The sequence below is a fragment of the Panicum virgatum genome, chromosome 3N (assembly GCF_016808335.1).
Source record: "Panicum virgatum strain AP13 chromosome 3N, P.virgatum_v5, whole genome shotgun sequence".
Lineage (NCBI taxonomy): Eukaryota > Viridiplantae > Streptophyta > Magnoliopsida > Poales > Poaceae > Panicum > Panicum virgatum.
This window is the reverse complement of record NC_053147.1, coordinates 37,948,652-37,973,984: the sequence shown is the minus strand read 5'-3', so window position 1 is coordinate 37,973,984 and position 25,333 is coordinate 37,948,652. Positions and strand designations below refer to the sequence as shown.

The 25,333-nt window shown below is 47.8% G+C and overlaps 1 protein-coding gene across 1 annotated transcript; it reads right to left on the bottom strand.

Moving 5' to 3' along the window:
• Positions 1-15,953: 15,953 nt before the first annotated feature.
• Positions 15,954-20,901, bottom strand: LOC120668153 (O-glucosyltransferase rumi-like). Its single transcript, XM_039948069.1, has 3 exons — positions 20,555-20,901; positions 16,830-17,716; positions 15,954-16,728 (listed from the first exon to the last, which is right to left on the bottom strand). The coding sequence occupies exons 1-3, from the start codon at positions 20,846-20,848 to the stop codon at positions 16,167-16,169; spliced, it is 1,743 nt and encodes a 580-aa protein (XP_039804003.1). The 5' UTR covers positions 20,849-20,901; the 3' UTR covers positions 15,954-16,166.
• Between the last annotated feature and the right edge of the window lie 4,432 nt (positions 20,902-25,333).

Sequence of the window (25,333 nt, the reverse complement as noted above, 5' to 3'; positions counted from 1 at the left end):
TGGAGAAACATATAGATATCTCCATTTGATGACAACTAATCTGATCAACCAAATGAAACTCAAAACCGGAGGCCATTGGTGGTTTATTCAGTTATGGGCACAACTCTACTTCCATCATAAGATCCCAAACTTTCAAAGCCTAACTAAGAATTCATTCCCTGATGAGAATGGCAATCCAATTAGATGCACCAGCTATGGCCAAGCTCTATTCAGTCTTCCTGGCAGTAAACTGAACTCAACAGATGCAGCAAGCTGGTTTAGAATTTTCTACAAAGGCCTAGACAATCCCCTTTATTTTCCATTCACTGAATATGAAGCCTTTGAGAACCCAACTGCCTTTAGGCTGGATAGTTTTGCCGATGACGACAGCACTCGGCATATGTATCCTTTAATGATCCGACCTGGCTTCCTTCCTGTTGGCATCAGCACTTCCAACAGAATCATCAAACCAGGTTATGAGACTTATCAACCAGTCATAGCAGCTCGGCAATTTGGCTTAGGACAAGTCCCTCCCCACTTCCATATTCACCACTTGGTGGAGAGCAGAGCCGATCTGCCCGATGGTCTCACCAGCTCAATATGCTACAATATTTTTGACCACCTCCACATTCCAATACCAACCGATCTATCCTTTCCCCCCTCATCAATCGACTTTAGCACTTGCTGGGGAATGTGCAAAAACTCATGTATTCAGAAAAGCTTTAGGTCCTCGACTGCAGCAAATTGATCCTGAATATACAATCCCCGAAGAAGAGGTACTGAATCTGTGCGCTTATTCTTTTTTGAGTCCTCTATCCCTCTTCTTGGCTAATCCTTACTCACTTTGCTTACAGCAATAAGATGGTCCAGAACCTATGACCAGCAATGGGGAATCATTCCACTTTCTCCCAACTGCCCCTGATGTTCTTTTTTGCAAGGGATCGCCGTCGATGAAGAAAGTAATAATAACCGTTCAGCCAGACATACTACAGTCGGCTTCTAAGCGGAGACAAATTTCTGCAAATGTTGCCCCATGAATTCCGACTAAGAAAAGGAAGATCATCGCGAGACGAATCATCAAGAAAACTGCTCAATCTTCCCCGAGTCCATCAGATTCCAACTCCAACCAGGTAATCCATTTTTTCTGAAACTTCTTCCTTATGCATATATACTCTGGTTGACTGTAATTCTATTTTCAAGACGCAGCTAAAGACATCCCCAGTACTGAAAGTCCAATTCAACAAGAAACGACCGCAAATCCTGATGCTCTGATGAAGGCACGTGAGGGGCAAACTGACACAACCAATGCTTTTGTTGTTGCCTCAAACTCAACTGGAACGATCGCATGTGGACCGACCATTACTTCTTTTTCAGAACAGGTAACACTATAAAAATCAATTTTAAATCAACCGATAATTCATTAATGTACTTCGCTCCCAAAACTAACTCCAAATATCTCCACAGGGCTTTGACATTTCAGATTTACTCTCCTTAGACCCAGCATCAATGGGTCTGACTGCCCTTGAAGCAAAGGTACCGTCTTTACAGCAATCGGGTAACCTGGCAGATCAGCTTCAACTCATCAAGGATCTGCTCTCTGCTCCAATCAATACTCTGGTTGATGATTCCAGCAATATAAAAGAAATCCTTGAGCAGATAGAATCCCAACTTCCAGAGTCACTTCGAGTCAAGCTTTGGCCAACCGGCCATCTTCCTTTCTTTCGGGCAGAGGTGAAAGCAGCACAACAGAGAATAGAGTTACATCATTCTCAGATCCCTCTGAAAGCCGACATTGCTCAGAAATGCAAACTGCTCAACCAAAAGAAAGCAACTCTGGATGCTAAAGCTGACATCTCCGAGAGTACAAGGCGACTCAACCTCCTGGAGAAGGAACTGATGGAACTCGAAGAAAAGGTCCGCAGCACCCAAAGAATGATCCAAGAGGAGAAAGCCTCGATTGCAAACTCCAAGCAAGAAGCCCAAGAAATGACCGAGCAGATACGGGCAGAGTTTGCAGAGATAAGCACCTTAAGCCAACAGATAGTAACAGGTGATGACAAAGACGACGAAGCGATCATCGCAAGAGCCGACGCCGTACGCGCAGAAGCCATCCATGCCATAGAAGAGTTCCTGAACTAGTAGAATAATTTAAAAAACATTCAATGTTGCCTGTTAGACCTGAAACTTGTACTCATTAAAAACATCTTAAGTCGATGGTTGCACATCGGCTGTCTTGCTTCTCTGGTTCTCAACGTGTTGGCCTTTCTTTTTTTTCTTTTCTTTTTCTCTGGCCAACTCAACGTGTTGGCCTATTTTCAGTTTTTTTTACTGGCCAACTCAACGTGTTGGCCTTTTATAATGCAGCCAGATGGATCTCATCGGCTCTTATCACTCGCCTTCCCACATGCTCGGGAAATACTTCTTGAGGTGTTGGCCGTTGACCGCCACAGGAAACTTGACACCATCCAATTCCTCAAGCATGTATGCATTTCTTGGCAAAACATGATCAACCTTGTACGGTCCGTGCCAAGTTGGAGACCACTTACCATATTTTCTATCTTTAGTTCCCAATGGTAACACTGCCTTCCAAACTAGGTCTCCAACCTGGAATTCTTTTGGCTTGACCTTTTTGTTGTATGCACGAGCAACTTTGCCCTTGTTTTCCTTAATCTTCTCAAGTGACCAAAGTCTTAACTCTGTAAGATCCTCCACATTATCGTTCATCAAGGCTGCATACTCTTCAACCAATAGATCATTCTGAAACTCAACACGCCTTGATCCGACCGTGATCTCCCATGGTAACACAGCGTCTTGACCGTAGACCAGATGGTATGGTGACGTCTTGATGGATCCATGACACAAAATTCAATATGCCCACAAAGCTTCTGACAACATCTCATGCCAGTGCTTAGGATATTCATCGATCTTCCTCTTGATAAGCTTGATAAGGCTCTGGTTGGATGCTTCAGCCTGTCCATTAGCCTGGGCATAATATGGGGATGATCTGATCAGCTTGAACCCCGTGTCATCGGCAAACTTCCTAAATTCCTCCGATATAAAAACCGATCCTCCATCGGTCGTAATGGTTTGAGGAATCCCGAATCTATGAATGATGTGCTCTTTAACGAAACTGATCACATCTCTTGACGCTACCGATCTCATGGGTACCGCCTCTACCCATTTTGTGAAATAATCTGTAACAGCTAACACCCATTGGTGACCTTTGCTAGACGGCGGGTTAATCTGGTCGATCATATCTATGGCCCAACCCCTGAACGGCCATGGCTTAATAATAGGATTCATTACTGATGCCGGCACCATCTGAATCTTGCCGAATCTCTGACATGCCTGACATCCCTTATAATATTTGAAGCAATCCTCAAGCATGGTAGGCCAGTAATATCCCCATCGTCTAATCAGCCATTTCATCTTATGAGCCGATTGATGAGTACCGCAGGCTCCTTCATGAACCTCATGCAAGAGCCGATTCAACTCCAAAGGCCCCAAACATTTAAGCAGCAGTCCTTTCAAAGTCCTGTAGAACATGTCGTCCCCAATCAGAACATACTTCATAGCTTTAAGTCTTATCCTTCTGAGTGCCCCCCGAGCCGAATCCTTCAAATAATTGAAGATATCGGCTCTCTAATCTCCAGGTTCTAGAAACTGAACCTCTACATCGACCCCATCAGCTGTTTCCTTGTATCTGGAAGCCATATGTGCCAAGTCATTGGCTTCACTGTTCAAATTCCTTTGTATCAAGTGGAAATTAATGTACCTGAATTGTGACATCAACTCACGGCACTGCATCCATATTGGGAAAACAGCCTCGCTCTTACATTTATATTCTTCCGTGAGCTGAGAAATCACCAGTTTCGAATCCCCAAATATTTCCACTGCTTCTGCACCAGCTTCCAGGAGTAATTCCATCCCCTTGCGAACGGCCTCATACTCCACCAAATTATTGGTGCATGGAACAGTCATCCTGATGGAAAAAGAATAAGCCACCCCTCGAGGTGATACCAACAGAATTCCCACGCCACACCCATCATCGCATGCCGATCCATCAAAAAACATGGCCCAGGCACGTATAAACAGAGCAGCCACATCGGTGCTGATCCTGTCTGCCACGAGATCCGCTAGTGCCTCTCCTTTGACTGCCTTTGCAGGCTGATATCGGATATCGAACTCTGACAATGCAAACATCCACTTCCCGAGCCGGCCTTTCAGAACTGGAGCCGACAGCATATACTTTATGACATCCGATTTGCAGATTACAATCGTTTCCGCCGAGAGAAAAATATGACGAAGCTTTGTGCATGTAAAGAATAAACAGAGGCAAAGCTTCTCGATCTCGAGGTAACTGGTCTCGGCATCTAACATGCGCCTGCTGAGGTAGAAAACCACCCTCTCCTGGCCGTCGTGCTTCTGAACCAATACCGAGGCAATGGAAGTGTCACCCACGGACAGGTACACGTAGAAAGGCCTATCTTGCTGGGGTGGAACCAACACTGGAGGCTTCGATAGATATTCTTTGATTTCATCAAAAGCCTGTTGTTGCTCTGCTCCCCAGCGAAACACAGCATCAGACTTGATTTTCACCAAACCCATGAACGGCTCGATGCGCCCTGATAGATTGGAGATAAATCGTCTGACAAAGTTAATTTTGCCGATAAGCTTCTGTAAATCTTTCTTCATAGTACGCGGCCTCATTGTCCTTACAGCTTCTTGACTTTTCAAGCCGATCTCAATTCCCCGCTCGTGCACCAGGAATCCTAAGAACTGACCGGCCGATACACCAAAGGCGCATTTCTTTGGGTTCATTTTGAGCCCAAACCTTCGAGTCCGCTCCAAGACCTGACGCAAGTCTTCCAGATGTCCCTCGGCTGACGTGAACTTGACCACGACATCATCAATATAGATCTCTACCAATTTGCCGATGAGATCATGAAAAATGTAATTCATAGCGCGTTGATACGTTGCACCGGCATTTTTCAATCAGAAGGTCATAACCAAGTATTCGAACAATCCGACCGCGCCTGGTACTCTGAACGCGGTCTTGTATATATCCTCTGGGGCCATAAAAATCTGGTTGTAGCTGGCATTACCATCCATAAAACTCATCATCTTATGACCGGCCGCTGCGTTGATCAATGTTTCCACAACAGGCATCGGATACTCATCTTTTGGCGTTGCTCTGTTGAGGTCTCTGAAATACATGCGGACTCGCCATCGGCCATCTTTGTTTTGTGCAGGGACCACGCTAGAGATCGACTCCGCATACCGACACGGCCTGATGAATCTTGCATCTAACATCTTTTGCACCTCTTTCTTAACCTCCTCCAGGACTTCGGCCTTCATCTGACGTGCTGGTTGCAGAAACGGCCGAAATCCCTTCTTAAGCGGGAGCCGATGCTCGACGATGTTTCTATCCAGGCCGGGCATCTCAGTATAATCCCATGCGAAACAGTCCCGGTACTCCTTCAACAATGCTATCATCTGGTCACGCAAGATTGGGTCTAACCTTTTGCTGATAAACGTCGGTCGCGGCTTATCCCCGGGACCGATATCAACTTCCTCCAAATCGTCAGATGACGTAAACCCGTACCCTAACTTGCCGCCGTCTGAAAGATTGACATCGACAGCAAACACAGGGAGATAATAAGAAAAATTTTCCGGCCAACCGCACGGGCTGGCCGTTCCTGTATTTCCATTATCATTCAAAACTGAATGCGCAGCAACTGACCAACTACCGGAGCATGCCATTATTTGTTCATAATGTAACAATTTTAACTCCAAACATATATTACTCATTTTTTGGGGCCGGTCACTGGGACCGGCCTCTCTAATCTTGCTGGATTCCGTAGCTTGCCAGGATGTTTTTACTCTGTGAGGCCAGTGGATAAGACCAGCCTCAGCCCATTTTTTGTCGCTTCAATCCGATCACAGTCTTCCAGCGCGATCCCTGAGATCGGCTCTTGCCCTTCCGCGTCCCAGGCATTCATGTCTACGAGCGAAACCTCACTGGAGTCATCTGCACGGACCACCTCCACTTCATCGCCATCCCACTGGACCAAACACTGGTGCATGCATCGTGGAAGGAACACAACAATTGGCGTGAATCCAATCCCTCCCAAGCAGCACTGTGTATGTACTCTTACTGTTGACGATGAAGAATGAAGTTGGGACGGTCTTGCGGCCAACTGTGAACTCCACATTGAGGACACCCTGTGCCTCCGACAGCTGACCATTGAAATCATTGAGCATCACATTAGTCTTGATAAGATCAGCAGCGGAACGACCCAATCGGCGCAGCACTGAGTACGGCATCAGATTGACTGCGGCGCCAGTGTCGACCAACATCCTGTTCACAGGCTTGCCGTCGATGAGGCCTTTGAGATACAATCCCTTTAGGTGCTTGTAGCTTTTCTCCTTGGGCTTCTCGAAGATGATCGGCTGTGGGCCGAGATCCAGCTGCGCGATGGCCAATTCCTCCGGTTGGGGCGCCCAAAACTCCGACGGGAGCACGAACACCATATTCACAGCAGCCGATGGCTTTTCATCGGCTCTTGGCTGCTTGGGGCTCCACTCCCTCCTTGGAGGACGCCTTTCCACCCTTCGCGAGTGCCTGACTTGCTCCGCGAGATCCAGACGCACCTTCCTCAGCACGTCGAGGTACCTTGCTTCTGCCTCTTCGAGATTGCGTAGACGCTGCACACGGTGCTTCTATGAGCAGCTGAGCCCGTCAGGACACCATCGTGGACGATGATACTTGTCTTCCTCTTCTAGCTCAAGATCGTCCCTGGATGGCCGCTCAATATGATCGTCATGACGTGTTTTGGGCCCTAAGCGCTGGAACACCGACGTCTCGCCTGGATGGCATCCCCGAGGCCTGCACTCCAAGCAATTATCGATAGTAGGCAATCGGCTCATGCCGGAATTCCAACAGTACCTGAAGAACGGGCAATGCCAGTGGTCGCGTATAACCTGGCATCTCCCCAGCATTCTCCCTGTGCGATGCTCATACTCCTCCTCTTCCGATTCATATCGGCAGCGCAACTTGTACTGATACTGGTATTTTTCCAGAAGCCGATTAGAAGCTGGGAGTTGATTGCGGATGTGACGCACTTGTTCTTCAGTGACATGTTGCTGCTCCGGCTCGTGTTTATCCTGGGGCCGTTTGCCAGAAGCGGCCTCTTTCCTCTGCTCGACACGGCGGCGCATGGGTCCCGCCATGTTGATCTGGAACGCCCAGTTCTGGCCCTCGGGTCTAAGATCCGACAGCTCCACCATGTTAGCCTGTGGGAATGGTTGACTGTCCACTTTCATCGTGTGTTGGGCCAGAATTAATCGGCCTTGCTCGATATCCGATTGGATCTGCCGACGTAGCTCCTTGCAGTCATTCGTGGCATGAGTGAACGAGTGGTGCCACTTGCAGTACAGCCTTCCCTGCAGGTCCTGTGCCGTTGGAAGCTTGTGATTCTCTGGGTGCTTCAACTGCTTTTCTTTGAGCAGTAGATCGAATATCTGCTCTGCTTTGGCCACATCAAAGTCAAAGCCCTTCACAAGCCCCTTCTGCTTGACCCACTTGCACGGGAAGGGGTTTGCCCCCCGGGTCCACTCTGCCACAGCCACTTCTTGTTCCTCGCCAGAATCATCGGAATCACCTGCTTGTGCCATATTGACATGGCGCTTGAATTTTTCCTGGTACAGCTTAGGGTGATAGTGTTCATACGCCGTAAGCTTCTGCACCATGTGTGCCAGAGAAGTGAATTCCAACTGAAAAGCCAGATCCTTGATCGGCTTAGCGAGCCCCAGGACAGCCAAATCGACTGCCTCCTTCTCTGTGATGCGCGATGAGTAGCATCGATTCTTAACTTCTCTGAAGCGCTAGACATACTCTGACACACTTTCCCCTCGCTTCTGCTTGACCTGGGCGAGGTCAGTAATCCCGGCTTCAGCAGCCTCTGAATGATACTGGGTGTGGAACTGATCTTCCAGCTGCCTCCAAGTACGGATCGAATCTGGGGGCAGTGATGTATACCATCCAAAAGCTGAACCCGTGAGAGACTGGGAGAAGAAACGGACCCTTAGAGGATCCGACACTGAGATCATCCCGAGCTGCGTTAGGTATCGGCTCACATGCTCGATAGAGCTGGCTCCTTCTGATCCGCTGAATTTGGTGAACTCCGGGAGCCGATACTTGGGTGGCAACGGGATCAAGTCGTAGTCACTTGGATACGGCTTAGAATAGCCGATCGCCTTTCTCTTGGGCAGGATGCCGAACTGGTCCCTTAGTATTGCACTGACCTGCTCCACACTAAGAACTCCTGGGGCCGAGGGCTCAGCACTCGGCCCGGTAGCGTACTTCGCCAGCCATGCCTTCTTCTCCGCGTCTGCCCCTGAGGCCCCTGTACTCACCAGCTGCCCCGCGCGTGTTGGGTTGATATTGTCAGGTATGTACACGCACGTGTAGCCATGCGAGATATCCTTGGGCGGTTCGCTCAGGAACTGTCCCTCCCCGGGGTCACCGCCAATCTTGTAGACGACGTAGATCGGCGAACTCCGCGGTCCTGCTGCCGTGAGCGAGTATGATACTGGCGGCCTAGATTGCAATGCAGCTTCCCCTCTGTGGCTCCCCAGGACTGGTCCCGATGGGGAGTACTGGTTATTAATCACCTCCTGGACAACGCGATGTGCCACGCGCTCGAGCTCGTTCATCAGGCTTTCTGAGTGCCGATGAAGCATTTGAGCCACCATATAATTCATCTCCTGGCGTAGGGCCCTGGTGCGCTCCTCTGACGGCACGGACAGATCAACGTTGTCGAGAGCGCCCTCTGGTGAAAACCCCTTCCACCTGATGCCGTGGTTGCGGGTCCTCTCGAAAGAGCCGATGAGATCGACTTCGAACTGAGCTTTGACCTCATCATATTTTTGCTTATGTTATGGAGTCAGCTCTTCATACGTGACAAGTTTGGTGACCAGCGGAACGGGAGCTTGGTCTTGAAGTCCAGTCATCTCTGCGGCGGGCGTTGTTGTTGATGAAGGTCCCATTGGGCGTGCTAGAATGTGTTATCGGTCAAAACCCACCGGCGAGTAGCGACAGGCAACACGAAGAGCTGGGAGGTCGCCGGGGCGCTGGCAGGCACTGCTTCCTCGGACAACGGCCCGCAATCCGGTACACGCCGAAGATTCCGGAGAATGTAAGGCGTGCCACCTGACCTATACCTGATCAGGAAGGTGCGAACGTGCTTTAAACGATTTGCCTGCATGCACAAACACGTGTAAATATTAGTCCGAGCCGTAGTCGGCTCCCCGGGACGACTCTTGCATCGGCTTTCAAAGAACCGATCAAGTCCTGGTGTCAGATCTGATCTGTATATCCGGATATCAGTGGATAAAGCAAATAACTATGAAAACTTGCTTCAATTGAATCTAGCTAATCCAACCCACGACAGTAAAAGCTTCACCGCTAGATCGGAACATCCTACACGTTACTAGGCCTAGCGAGTGTAATAGATAACTAAACCATAACCAAAAACAGAGGCCTAAGAACTAGCAAGAGCCGATTCCCGGAACAATCCCTACCAAGGCTAGAACAAAGCATCTATTACATCACCGGAACATCCAATCCGTTTGCAAGGCCCAACCTAACAGATATTGAGCTATTCCTTATAAAATAAGAAGAAACCATAACAGATTGGATCTACTAGATAGAAAAGAAGCAAGGTGTTAACTCTATGCAACCAATCCTTTGTGACGAAAATTAGCTTAAGATCAAGCATGAACGCATAGAGAAAACATGATATTCGTAGATGGTAAACAATAAAAGCATAATAAATCTACTAAAAATCATGCTACGAACATCAAGATAACTAGCATTACTCGCCATAAAAAACGCTTCAGTACGAGTAATACTAAGGTAAAGGCAAGAACAATGCTGCCCTGATCGCAAGAAGACGATCAGGGCAGCATGGCGCTTACTTCGATGAAACCCTAGAATTAGGGGCGGCATTGTGCCAAGGTGTTGTTGCAAAACGTGATGACGTTCTCTCTTTTACGAATATCATAGGGTACATATTTATAGTCTGGAGACTTGGGAAACAATCTAAACCTAAAGCGTTCAAATCGGACTCTATCTCTAATCCAAACTGAACTAAATCTAAAGATACATGGCCTGCACAGCCCAAATACTCACGCAGGAGCCGATTCTAAAGCCTTCTTTAATCCTTGCTTCAAGCCCTACTCGCTTGCGGCCCATTAATTAACCCTGTTAATTTATGGCGATAACACATTCTTGGTATTAGTAGTAGTAGTAGTAGTAGTAGTAGAACATGGTTGCTGCCTTTGAGATGCCACATGGTTCACGAGTCGGCTTGATCGTGGTTGTTGCTTCTATCGGCCCTGCGATCCAGATGTGTTCGTTTGATCCGTTCTTCACAAGAGAGATATATCTTATGGATTTCTAAGTTTGAATTTTAAATTTTTCTATGAATTATTATTGCTTTGGGTATTAGGTATGTAAATAGTATTTTTTTAAAGTCATATTAGGTTCCTACTCATTGTAACGGATTTTGACCAAACAATAGGTGCCAAACTCATTGATGCTGAACTCCGCAATAACTTCATGATGGTCATCGGAGTACTTGCCAATCGTGATAGAGGTGAATCAAATCATCACATTGCTAGCATTCAGTTCCTGTAATTTATATTTTATGAACTTTCCTTTAGCACACATATACTTTCCTTTACACATAAATTGACCCATAATTCACGTCATTTTCTCTTCTGAAAGGATAATAATTGACATCATTGTTTATAAAAGGAAAATAAAAATGTGTATTCACGTATTAGTTTCCTTTAGTATACACATATTTTCCTTTGCACATGCGTTCACCCATAATTCACGATATTTCTTCTTTTAGAAAGATAATAATTGTCATCATTGTTTATGCAAAAAAAAAAGAAAGACGTGTATTATTTTTAGAAGAAAAATAAATGACATCATTGTTTGATGGTTTTGGAAGGATATTAATTAATTGACATTATTATTTTATATAAAGAAAAAAATATGTGTATTATTTTTGAAAAGAAAATAAATAATATTATTGCTTGATGGAAGAAAAATTAAATACGTACCTGTGTCACGTACATCTTTCTTAGTACAGAATAAATAATCTATCTCGGTCGCCATGCAAAACCACACCCCACCCGGCGAGGCGAGCGAGCTCACACGTGTGGAGTTTCCCTTCTCTCCCCACACACATAGCTGGGAGAGGTAGAGACAACTTCCATATTTATGTTGGCCATCCTCCACTTCAACTAGCAAAATGGGACTAAAGTCACACCACTCATTCACTTCCTCATGCTTACATGGGCCTTTGAGATATTATTTGGAATGGTTGAAATACTCATTGAGCCAAGCTCAAATTCCAACCGTTATCACTGATTCACTTCATAGAGTAACATCAGTAGTTTGTAAAACCAGAGTTGCGCACAAGTATTGAAGTATTGGACGTATAAGAAACTGAAGTAATTCAAACTTCATGCACCACAATGCTTGTTGGTTTCAGGGATTCCATGAGCAAATTGAAGCGAAAAATTACAATTAGCAGCGAATTCGGCATAGTAATTGGTTAGGGTTCCATTAAAGGGCTGAAGGAAGAGCCAGTGACACCCACCAGTTGACGGGGCGCCATGGTCGTGGAGGAGGAGCACGCGCGTGAGCTCCCGCGTGGCGGCGAAGTCGACGGACGCACGACTGCGCTTGGACACAGAGATGAGGGAACGGAAGGACGGGTAGAGCTTCGCCAGCACTGCGAAGTCGGGTGCGGCGGCAACATAGTGGTTCCGCGGGTGGATGGAAGGAGCTTCCGAGCCATCTCTCCTCCCCTTCCGTCCCCCCTCCCCCCCATCGTTTGGTGGCGAGCGTCGGACATTGGTGAGGAGCGTGCTCGAGAAAGCAAGAGGCGCAGCTGTTGACGTTGTCGGACGGGCATTGTCGGACGGGCGTTGTCGGATGGGCGGGCCAACGGCAGGCAGCAGCACTCAGTTTCTAGGCCTTTCAACTTGCACCCGGCCATTGCATCCAGTTGCACCACCACCTCACCGTCGACCTTGCCTGCGTCAAATGTGATGGGGACACGGCCTGCGGCCCAGCGGGGCCAGCCTAGGCACATAGCAGCGGCCGGCAGCTCTGCTCCATGCACTGGAGCAGCAGTGAAAAGTAGACTAGAAAGATGTAGAAAAGATATGTGGATCTACTCTATGATGTGAAGCCAGATTCAGAATTGTACATGACCAAGTACGCGGCTATACGTATAGTTTTCACTCTGCAAGGGTTGTACACCTATACCCACTCGCCCCGTTGCCAGCCGGGAATGACCCGACTAACTTCGAGGCACCAGTCTAACGAAACTAACGGCTACAACACCAATCTGCTCCCGGTTTGGGGCGCGTCCTCCAGCGAGAGTTTGCCCGGGACTGTGAAGCAATCTAGAATGGGATCCAAACGAATCCTGCTGATTGAGGGCTATATGTTAGCCCTCTCCCTCTAACACTGATACTCTATCCTCCTAACTCCTATAGACTTGGTGCCGCGCATAGCTAGCCCAGACTGGGTCCACCCTCATAATGGATAAGTGGTGTGCATGTTTGACATAATTTCATTTCCAGGTCCACAATCTCGTACTATATTGTCAGGGCGAGGATCTTCGTCCAAAGAGCGTTCCGTCAACACGATCCGCGGTCGGCACCCATTACAGGTATTGCCAGCCTAACACTGCTGTAGTTCCCGAAGGAACGGTCCCGCACCCGCCACAGGTGCTCAGCAGGATTGTGTCCAACACACAACCCCCAGCCCCCAATCCCCAATCCGAAGATCGGGAAAGGTTCGCTCGCCCCCGCGAAAGTCCTAGTCACTGACTCCTATCTGTGGTGGCAAACTTCACTCACGCCAAGACTATCATATCACAAATTCCCACACATATGCAAAGTCATCCATAGTAGCCAAAGCATTCAATAGTAATTCAAGGTAATCATAGGAATTCAAGAAATACAGTAAAGAAATAGGCTATGCAGGCTCATCTCATCAAAATAGTAAAGTGTAGCATATCTAGCAAGCAATGCCTATTAGGTATTCAAATCGTGGATAGGCATGAACTTGATAGTTCTTCGTGGTCTTCCTGAGTATTCGAGGTCTTCTGGTTGTCTGGTACGTCCTTCTAGATCCCCTGGTGGTCCGGGATGTCGATCGACTCCTTCTCATGAGGACCTAGTCGCAATTACGTATAAACATAGGGACTAAAGTGCAAGAATGCACAAAATAGCTCAAATAAGGTCCGACTCATAACAAAACCTACTCTAATGGGCAGTTCGTGATTTTAGAAGAATTATGAAGCTGGTTTCATAATTTTCGGAGGTCCGGTTGATTTACTAAGAATTTTCTAAGATTAAATTATTTTTCTAAAATTAATAGAAATCTATTGGAAAAAGAAAAATACACAGTTAGCCACGTGGCAGCCTCGTGTCATGCTGACATCAGCACGGGGTCATCCATATGCTGACGTCATCATGGCTGTTGGTCAACATTGAACAAGTCAACGGTCAACGGGTCCATGTCTAGGTCAGCGGTCAACAGGTCCCACACTCAGTCACACAGTGACGCTGATAGACGGGGCCCACATGTCAGGTTTCCAAAAAGAGAAAAAGGGAAACTGTGCACTAGGGTTAGACATGCCGAAAGGGTGATCGGGCTAGCATCACTTAGCCCAGCAACGGTTCACGACGGATTGGGTCGGCTTGGCGATGGTGGCCCATCCTTCTTTCTCCTTTTCTCTTTCTTCTCATCTTTTCCTTCTCTCTTGTTGAGGACCCGGGCCCGCCTGGCGGCGCTTCCTCCTTTCTCTGACAGCTTGGTCCCACTCGTCATATGCATGCAGATCTGGTGTGGTTGTGCCCAGATCCGGTGCGACCTATGCGCGTGTATGCGAGCGTGTGGGCGAGTGTGTGTGTAGCTGGGTGTGGAGCGTAGTGCCCTCAAGGCGCTCGATGGAACGCCCCGACCAGCATGCCATGCCGTGAACGCGACTTGGGCGAGGCGACATGCGGCGTCAGCGAGGTAGCGGTGCCAACGGAGATGGCGGCGAGGTGGCCCCTCAAGGAAAGAACGAGGGCTTTGACCTTGCAAGCGGCGCCTCCTCCGGTTGCTTCGACTGCCGCTTCGTACTTGAGGAGGAATTCTCGGGGGTCGGAGTCTCCGTCATACTGTGGGAGAATGGCCGGGTTGAATCGTGGTGGCCACTGTAGCTCTTCGAATTTCACCGAAAGAGGGGTGCCAAGGCCTCCTTGGTGTGGCCGATGCTACTGCTGCATTACTGAGTACTCGCCTTCCTCTTCGTCGGAGTATAGCTCTTCCTCGATGATGATGATGGGTCATTGGCGAAGCCTTGCAGGCTGAGGTGCGTGCGGCGCAGGCGCTGGTTTTGGACGAGGGGCTTGAACTTGTTGTAGCATCGCCATGCGGTCGCGGATGGCTTACCGCATGGCCTTGCATCAAAGCTCTTCCTCCTTGAGCCCATTGAGTTGCTCTTCCACCTCTTTGTGCGGTGAGTTCTCGTTTCTTTCCCTTCGATCATGTGGTGACTGCTGCGGCTGAAGGGCCAGCCTGGATTTCTGCCTGCCGAGCATGGCACAAACGCTCTGCAAGACGCGCGTCGATTCTTCCCATGGCCTGGATGTCTTCGCTGGCAACACCCATGTCGAGGAGCTCGACCTCGAACTCCCCAACAGCGAGGTCGTTGACCGAGGTATTTTCGTTGTTGTCTTCGCCGTGGTTGGTGCCGGGGCCGTTGGTTGTTGTAACGAGGGCATGGTCCGCCGAAGCCTGAGCCTCCGCCGAAGCATTGGCCTCCATCGAAGTGCTGGCGGTGGTCTTCTTCTTCACTTCCATGTGGTCGTGTCTGAACGAACCGTGGGTGGGCGCCAAAACTGTTGGTGTAAGGTACCCTTCGGAGCGAAGAGGTATCATAACAGTCCGGTTCGTCAAGGGCGAAGCCTCGCGGAAGGAATGACAACTAGAATGGTGGCACAAAAATCAAAGCACGAGCAATAACTCTCAGCATTCAATGTCCCATCAAACAAAGTTTCCAAGATATTTATAGGCAACGGTTCACCTACCCGTCAACTTAAAAACCCTGTAATCACCCCTTACGGCTAACATCTAGGAATATTTCATGGGCAATCTATTAACATTACACCGTCGACAAACAGTAGTGGATTACATCCTCCGTACAAGACCCTGCGCATGGGCCCGCTCCACCTCGCGCCCTTCGTCAGTCCGGCCTACGGCGGCTTTCTTTTCGACTTCAGTTTGGATACCTGAGGGATCGCTTCGCTTCGGGCTTCGTTCCCCTCGATGGCCGCATCCCTTCGCACACCTTCGGGTGGGCTTCGCTGCGTTCTTCATGCCTTCGCCTTCGGGCCTTCGAATGCGACCCCCTTCGCTCCTCGGGTCTTGCAGCTTCGTGTTGTCTTTGGGTCGGTTGCCTTCAGCGTCATGCGAAGGTGGCGTAACCAACAATTTGATCATTTCCAGGTACAGGTACTAAGGTTTTGGCAACGATCTACTAAGTATATCCACGGCACACGCTTTGCCAACTCTACCTTTGAACAAAAGGTTTTGGCAACGCAAGGACGGTCCATTAATGAACACAAAGCGCGTATTCATGTAACAGGATATATTCGTGTGCAGAATCAATAGACTTAGCCAAAAGTCTGACATTTGTAGTAGTGACGCATCAGTCATTACAGTGTAAACTGTAGGGAATTGTTACTCATCGATCAGTCATCACAGTGTAAACTGTAGAGGCTATATATTGCAGCACCCTTTATTTTGATAAATATAGCTACAGTATGCCAGCAAACTAATACCTGAAGAAGCCCAAGTGAACGACAGATCCATGGTGATTGGAAACCAGTGGCAAAAGTGCACTGGGCATACACAATTTTACCTGATAAAGTGCAATGCGGTTTTTAGCTTATCTAATAAGCAATCCTTTGACAGTGCCAACGTACAGGCAGTTTGGCTACGCTGTTTCATCTGTATTTCTCATTAGCAGTTTCTGATTAGTGCGTACTATGCCGATTATTGGATATAAACCTATCTTCTGGAACATGGATGCGTAGTCCATCTATGTTTCCTTCTCCTCTTGCTCCTCCATCGTTTTCATTCTGCTGCGCATCTCCACATCCCTCTGGGCGAGCTCCGCGAGCTCATCGGCGGTGAACGGCCCAGGCAATGCACAGGGCTCGTAGTCCGCGGCATACTTCTCCATGGACTCCATCATGAACTCGCGAGCGCGGCCGTCGGCAGCGCAGGCCACGGACTCGAGGCAGAGCTCGGTGGCGTTCTCCGGGACGGTGGGTCTGTACCGGAGCAGCCCGGCGTAGCGGGTGAGCAGGTGCAGCATGTAGTCGTACACGTAGTCCATGCTGAGCTCGTCCCGGGCGAAGCTGCTGCCTTCCTCGCCCATCCGCTGCGCCTGGGCCGGGTGGGCGTTGCCCCAGTCGACGGCGAACTTGATGGAGGGGCACATGCGAGCTGCGTCGATAGGCCAGTAGTGCCTGCCGGGGACGAACCCCCGCGAGAAGAAGTCGAGGAAGGGTGTGTCGACGCGGAGCATCGGCGAGCCGCATGCCAGGATGTACTTCTCGCTCACTGACCACCCTCTCCCCTGCACATAGATCTTGTACCTGCACACATGCGTAGATGGATCGTCCAAGTATTTTAGAATTTAGACAAGAAATGTTCCAACACAAAACCGCACAGCAGCTTATTAGTAATTTTTGGATACCTGTACGTGCACTGTTTTGCCAGATTGGAGTCTTTGAAGCCATTTCGGTTGGCGTATCCCCAGTCCTGCCTGAAGAGCCGCGCGTTCCAGTCCCTGCCGCTGTCGGAGCCTTTGTTGCAGCGCATGAGGTCGCGGCGCAGGCCGCAGACGTTGGCGTTGCCCTTCCAGAACGCGTAGGGCTCCCTGTCGAGCCACGGCGTGCGCCGGCTCTCGCGCGCCACCTCCTCCAGGAACGGCGCCCACGGCCGGATGTTCACCTCGGGCCAGCCCCAGAAGGTCCAGTCCGGGAAGGCGATGTCGAGCGCCGCGTCCTCCGTGCAGTACATGAAGAGCGGCGGCGCCTCGGACCGGTCCGGGTAGGCGGCGGCGCGCACCGCGGGGATGTCGCCGCAGAAGAACATGAGGTCCAGGTCCGGGACGCGCCCCGGGTAGCGGGCCAGCAGCTGGAGGATGCCCCACAGCGTGAACACGTCCCGCGTCTGGAACGCGGGGTGGTACTTCTCCACGTAGGCGCGCCCGGCGACCACCACCAGCCGGAACGTCGCCATGCCCCGCGCGCGCTCCACCGCCTCCCGCGTGATCCCGGCCTCGCGCCACGGCGACAGGTCCGAGTGGATGTACCGGAAGTACTCCGGGCACGTCGCTGACGGCGCGGCGGGGCGGTGTTCGGAGGACGACGGTAGTAGCGCCGCCGTCGACGTCGGCGGCGGCGATGGGGATGCTGCAGCGGCTCGGGGGCAGGTGGGGAACGGCGAGGACGTCTCGTTAACGACGCAGGAGAAGGGGATCGGTGCGCGGAGCGCCCCAGATGTCGTCGTCGGGGTGTGGTGAGGTGGCCGGCCGTGATGTCCGCGGCCAGTAGCAGCCCCGCTGCCTAGCAGAAACGACTTGACAGGTGTACACGACGAGTGTTAATTTAATATGACGATGTGTTTGATTATGTACTAATTAATTTAAGCTCCGCTCCACATCATGTGTTTAATTTTAATAACAACGACGCAGTCTACCGTGAGTACACGTATAGATGCGGAAAGTCTATATATATCCGGATCGCCGGACAACCTATAGTTAGGACTTATATATATTGCAGTGCACGTACTCTGTTCTCGAGGTCTACGGGTATGCGTACAGATGCGGTACTACATATAGTACTGACATAAAGCAACGACGCTTCAACCAGTTTTTCATCGCAGTGTTCAATTTAGGATCTACCACGAGCATTATTAATTTTGTGCTCAGAGTCTACGGTAATGCGTATGGATGCGGAATTCTGTAGTGTCTATTATTATATCGATCTATGTTAATCCTTATAACTATTTCGCAAAAAAAATCCTTATATATAACTAGCATAACACCTACTACGCAGGCTAGCTTTTGACTTTGATCCGATCACTGCGTGAAACATGATTAGAGAATGCACTCCATGAAACACACACACACACACACACATATATATATATATATATATATATATATATGTATATATATATATATATACCAATACTCTAGCTATGCACTTGGAAATGACGACGGTAGGAACCAAACCAAACTATCTTCTCAAAATGGTTTTCACCAATTATGCACGCGGCTAGGCATCGATGGAAATCAACCAAGCACACTTGGCAGAACATCTAGACGGCGTATCGCTCCTTTTCTATGCCTGCAGTGTGCGAGGCTACGCACGACGCACCCATTTGCAACACAACTATTCAAATCCAATTCAAACCGATCCAAACTGCTTTCACCTACAAATTAAAGTAAATTAAACTATTTTCTAGTGCTAGTCCATTCCCACCAGACCAATAAAGGATAACCTGATGAAACTCAAACATGTAAAACCAGTTTCAAACCAAACCATTACCACGTTGACCGATATCTATTGGAATCATCAATGAGTGAATTTCATTCATAGCGGGCAGCACGTCGTTTTGTAATACAATGTACGTAATATCTATTGCCTTTTTCAATATAGATATAGAAAAAACAAACTTGTACTGTGTCTTTGGATATACAGTACTGAAGGACAAGAAACCCAGCCAGTCTTATATTCTTCCCCCACACTAGCAGATTCTGCTACTTCGACGTGTGCCTCGGGCACACGGCGAAAGACCCCTAGCACACGGCTAACCTTTCACTGTCGGCGGCACCCGGCGAAGTCAGCACGGTAGACAGAGCGACGGCGAAGGCCACTTTGTTGTGTGCCATTTATCGAGCACACGGCAAATGTGTTTGCCATGTGTATTTCGTGGCGCACGGCAAAATAAAGTGACGAATGGCACGGCAAAAGCAGCTGTTTGCTGTGTGCCCCAGGTACCACACGGCAAATGTCAACATCCGTCAGTGGCCCGTCAACTCTCCTAACGGCCGGGGTGCGTGCGGTGCACGTGAGATATATTCGCTGTGTGCTACCCGAAGAGCATACGGCAAACCGTAAACGGTCGTATCCCTTGTCCTAACGGCGTCCGCACGCGGCGCGCACGTGATCCTCTGCCGCCCGGTTTAGTGGTAGCACATGACAAAAGTGAATGTTTGCCGTGTGTTTATTGTTTGCCATGCGTTTTCTTTTCCGGCACACAGAAAACTTGGTGATGTGCCGTGTGTCCTGTATTTGTTGTGTGCCCTCCTGGCGGCACACGGCAAAGTGACGCTATACCGTGTGCCCGATATACTGCACACGGCGAAGTTTGTGGCACACGGTAAATAACGAGTTTCCGGGAGTGCCAGACTGCCAGTTAGCCAAACGCAAACGCAAGTAATAAGTGTTGACTTGGAACGATTCATCAAATGTTGTCAGCTACTGCACTGCATTATTAATGTGATGAAGTGATCGCTTTGACTGACCAGCAAGGTTTGGATCTCAACTCGCAATAATGACGTTTACTTAAGCGGAGTATACACTACTCCATGCGCACTAGAAACAGCTAGGCATAACGACGACGAGTAGAAAAATGGCAACCTTTCAAGTAAGGCGCGCGACTAATGGGACGAGATAAACTTTGATTTGTTAGACCTCGATCTATCTCGATATGTACGTGCATCGGGCTCAATAATGCAGCCACAACTTCCAAGTCAACACAAAGAAGTTTGCTATATATGCAAGTTTCCATAGGTTGAAAATACGTGAATTTTCGTATATATACATACTCGTACAAATATAATGGAGCTAGAGTACTACTGGAATGAATACTAGCTCGATCGTCCCAAACCTATACGGCTTTTATTTATTGCAGTGTCACGCTTTCCTCGTGAGATGGAATATGTATCCAATGAATCCAGCTAACTAGTTACCTGGTTAGTGAACACACGTAGCTGAATGCAGTTTCAAGAACAAAAACTCATAATGTTTATATGGGATTGTTATTTGAAAAAACAACTTTGAGAACTTCAAACACTTGAGTATCAAATTTTTAATTAATTTAAACATTGTAAAAGTCGACTCATATGATATTACGTACTAGAGAAGTAGATTTATTCACTTAGATGATTAGACACTCAACATTGTATATAGACTGAAACAGTCTAGTCCCAGGCAGAAAGATCGCCATTTTGAATACATGGCTCGATGCGTGAATCAAATGTAGAATTAACCTTTGCTTAGATGACATGTCGCAGCAAGTAGCTACCGACAGCACCAATATAATCAGGGATTGGTACGGTTTGCATGCCAACCTAGGTAAACAAAAATGTTGAGTAAATTAACTTCTTGCTGCGATAGGGAGACTTACAGATGAGCTGAGGTGGATCCATCCGCTGCTGGTGGTGCCGGCGAGCAAGGCCAGGATGACGAGGACGCCCATGACAAGGCCGATGCCCCTCGTCGGAAGCACCTTCGAACACCATGGCTTTGCTGTTGGCGACGGCTGCCCCTTCTGGGTTTGATCCACCGCCATCGATGACCCGGTGCTGTCATGCTCGCTCGATTGCGCCCCATTATCATCGTTTGGGCATGGCGCCGGCAGTGGCGGCACCAACGCGGCCGTCTCCTCGTCGTCGCCCTTGGTTGCAGATGGTCCCTTCATCTCTCGATCAAGTACACGGGAAGTAACTTATATACGCAAAGCTAGCCGATCCAAACCTGATACACGGAGAAGTCGAGCTTCCTGCTAGACTGACATATATATAGCTACAAGAAGCTGGGCCACCGCGTCCTAGCTTCAGCAGTAGCAGACGTGTAGTCGAAGCTAGTACAGTTATCGAAGTATCTTTAGTTTTTACTGTTACGAAGCAGATTAATGATCAATTCTGTAATTAGTTAATTATCTATATATCTTATATAAACACAACCCACTATCTATCATTTATTGTATTTCTCTTGACATGCAACCTGTCCACGTCATCTCCATGTCATGGGGTCTTCCGTCCTGCCCCTATCGCTCCCAACTCACCACGCCTGCCCGGGCAACACATCTGTCCATCCAAGTGGTAGGCACCCGTTCATCATCCAATACAGGCGATGGTTCACTTCTGCTGGCCGTTACAATACTTGCATATTAATTTAATTTCTTTCATTAACTTTTTGTGCGTGCCAGCCATATGACTTTTTGTTTCATCTCCCAACAGGTATAGTGCATGCTACCCATAATTTTTTAATAATATATCAGGCCATAATGACCTGAGATGTAAAATGTGCACGCGTCCTTCAATTCTTCCAACAGGTAGTGCCTCTCCGCTCGCCTCACACTGAATTGAGAATAGTTCCCAATGACCCTTAAGCAGGGGCGGAGTCAGAAATTTATTTTTTCATTATTAGAGGGGCTAACTATATTAATTTATATAAAAATTTAATCAAATTTCAAATTTATAATGCAAAATTGGAAACGGGGGGCCAGGCCCCTGCCCGCCCCTCTAGTAGCTATGCCCCTGCCCTTCAGCGTCTCGCTTTAGTGCTTAACTACCGTTACCATTTCTCCACTTGCTCACCTGTTATTTCAATAACTCATTTAATTAATCATGGCAAGATAAAAGCAAGCATTGGCTCCTCCGAAACTGTAATTGGCGACTGTAATTGGCGGAATGTGGAGGATGGCATTGAGTAGCCGAAACGGTGGGAGAAATGGATGGTCATATATATTCATATAGCAGCTTCGACCACACTAGCTCAAGCACCCTCTTTCCTTTCCCGTCACTGGAAGCACGCTGATACTGCAGGTGGTTATTCTCTGAAAGCAAACACTGTGCTCCTGTATGCACTAGACAGCAAAGCGCGCATCTACTAGGCAAGTTCTTTGTCACTCTCCCCTCATCTATAAAATGTTCCCTTAAATTATTATACATGAAATATGTGGTGAACCACTTGACAAAAGCCATTGAAACTATTGTGCGCTAAATATATTCTACATTATAGATAATGCAGTACATATAGGGGGACAAAATATCGCTACAATAATTATATCTGTTCATCTTAAAGGTAAAATTATGTTCGATGATAGAACGTCAGCAAATACATAAACTTCAAAAGGTGTCATTGTGTCTTGGGAAAAAAGGATTGTAGTCGCAGTATAAAGCAGAATAGTTTTTTTTGATGGAGTGAGAGCAACAGAGGGCGTGGGAAATTACTGGACATGCCAGGCATGAGGCAGGTGGAGATGGTATAGACAGCGTGACCTGGGGCCGAGCGTGCCGACGGTCTTGGTCATCGCCTATGACGGGATCCATCAACGGGCGAAATCAGGCAAGAATCATATCCTGATAGTGTTATTATGTGACAATTTAAGTACTCTATATATAAAATCAAGTATTATGAGATGGAGAGTCTTTTTCCTTTTTCTATTAAAGCCACCTGTATTCCAAAACTCACAGATTATACATATGTCCATTAGAATGGATATAGTCATCTATCATTCATCATTCATAAATTAATTTGTTGTCTTCATATATATATATATATATATATACACACACACACACACACACATATATATATATATATATATATTTTATTTAGATTTTTCTCCATTAATCTCCAAATATGTTACCTAAACTATAACCTCAAACTATCATCTTAACTATAATCTCAAATTCCCGCAGCAACGCGCGGGGAATTCAACTAGTTTAAAAAGTTAGTGACATCATTAGCAGTTACATTACATGAAAGGGCCAACCAAAGGGGCATGGCCCTTCGGTCACCCTTGCCCCTTGGGCTTGTATATAAACCAAAATCCCCTATTAATGGAATCACTTGTTCAATCCATTTCTCTCTTCTACTTTTACATTCAACACGTTATGAGACATGTTTGCTCTTCGTTGAATCGCTGAACTCGCCGAGAACTGGGCACAAGAAGAGACACAGGCCAAAGGCCTCACGATTCGTCGATCGGCCATCTTGCCGAGACAAAGAACTCGTCGAATTGCTTTGCTTCTCGTCGATCGGCCACCGCGTCCTAGCTTCTGCAGTAGCAGGCGTGTAGTCGAAGCTAGTACAATTATCTATCTTTTATTAGTTTCTACTACCACGTTTACAAGGAATACACATGAGCATAGTTTTTAATATTGATATGGTCACTCACTAATTTGACCACTAATTGTGGATTTGTTAAGTATATAAAAAATATAGGGATGTGGTAATATTATGTATTAACAAAGTTCAAGAGCATTCATTCATAAGTGTTCTAAACAGCAGTAATAGGCAAAGACTAGATTATAATAATTAATAATATATAGAAAGCTCAAGTTGTAAAAATTTAATAACAACAACGCTGCCACAAGAAATCTATGCGTGCATCAAGGGTGGAGGAAGGCCTAGGATCACTAGGATTATGGCCTAGGCATTATATACCATTTTCTCTACATCTTAGAACACTGTGGCAAAGCGGGCCCGCCGGGCCAGTCCAATCATCTGATGTATTGGGCCGGCTCAGCTCCGCCCTTGGCATTATTCATGGTGACCAAACTTAATTTCTTATCATAGTGAATTTTCTAGGCTTACGATATATGAGCAAAATTTCATATATGAAAATCAATATAAATGTAAACAATGAAGCTCAAAAAGCCTTGTATCCACAATACAAAAAAACATAAGTAAAAGGCTTTGTTGAGATGCTAGAAAAAGGAAGAGGGTGCAACGCCAAGATAAGCACAATTTACAACAATATGTGGAAGAGGCTACAAAATAACTTACCAGAAAATCCCACCAAGATGCATCAAGCAATTGTGTAATCCATGTGCACCAAGCATAATACAACATGCGTCAAGCATAGCCCACCAAGATCCCATACAATAATATCCATGTGCACGCTGATCTCCATATAAATTTTGGGTGCTTCGTGTGCAAACAAGTCGCAAAAGCAGCTATCTAAATTGCACGGATCAATATAGCTTTTCCCTAGAAGTATATTCTTCCTAGTTTATAACCACAAGGAACAAATGTATCATTGTGTCTAACTTTATATTAGTTCTATAAAGGAAACTAGCAGGTGTATAAGCGTAAAGCTAGTGTATGAAATAAAAAAAATTAAAATACAAGTAGAGCGACGAATAAGCTTTTGAACAAGATGTAAAGATAAAAATACCACTATCAGAAATATGGTCACCCCTAACACCCTATCACCATTGGTTGAGCTCAAACCGGTGTTGATAGACTTTTACTGCCAGTTTGTGAGTAGGATGCCATACTGACCTTCGGAACCGACAGTGGAAGTCTGTATCACCGCCAGTTTGAGATACGGACGAGCGGTGAAAATTTAAATGATCACTTTCACTGCTGGCCTGTAATTTTGAACCGGCAGTATACACTACTAGGGAAATCTTTACAGAGGCGGGCAAAAAGCATTAACTGAAGCGATTTTTGCAACCGTCTCGGAGCAAATGTCATGGTTAATCAGGGCTTTAACCGAGGCGGATTCCCTGCCCACCTCAGTTAATCAAATAATAAAAAGAAAAAAAGAAAAAGCCCATCAACGAGCCCCTTGAGTCCATCACGAGCCCGCCAAGCCTATCGACGGGTTCTGCCGCCGCGCCTTCTGCCCGCCGCGTCCCACCGCTATGGAGGAGTTGGAGCGCCGCTGGGGGAGGCTAGATCCGGCCCCTGCTCGCCAGATCCGGTGTCGACAGTATCGGATCGATTCCATGGAGGAGGAGGGCGCGCCAGGCTGGCTCAAGGCAGTGCCGACGCGCCGCTACTGCCAGAGGGAGAGCGAGCGCGCCGGGTTGAAGAGATCCGCCACCCCCATTTGCCGCGCGGTGCCGTGCGCCGCCGCTCCCTGAGGCCGCAAGGAATAGGAGAGGCCGCCGCTGCTCGTCGGCTGCCGCAGCTGCACGCCGCCGCCGCTCACCGGCCCCGACACCGCAAGGAAGGGGAGGGGCGCGGCCGGTGCCGCTCACGTGGGGAGATAGGGGAGGGGTGCTGCCCGCCGCTTGCGTGGGGAGATAGAAGGGAGAGAGAGAGAGTAGAGTGATAGAGAAACACTAACTTAGCTCTATATATGGAAGTCTGTTAATGGGCCTTCTGGGCATGTTTGGGCTCCAGTATTTTCCCAGATGAATCTTATAGAGTGCCCGCTTCGGTT

What these genes read in the sequence shown, in the direction of transcription:
- LOC120668153 (XM_039948069.1), bottom strand. Translation starts at nt 20,848, where the DNA reads ATGAAGGGACCATCTGCAACCAAGGGCGACGACGAGGAGACGGCCGCG. An exon ending in GGATCCACCTCAGCTCATCT is followed by an intron (nt 17,717 to 20,554) that starts GTAAGTCTCCCT and finishes ACACCTGTCAAG; the next exon opens with TCGTTTCTGCTAGGCAGCGG. An exon ending in GCAAAACAGTGCACGTACAG is followed by an intron (nt 16,729 to 16,829) that starts GTATCCAAAAAT and finishes GCATGTGTGCAG; the next exon opens with GTACAAGATCTATGTGCAGG.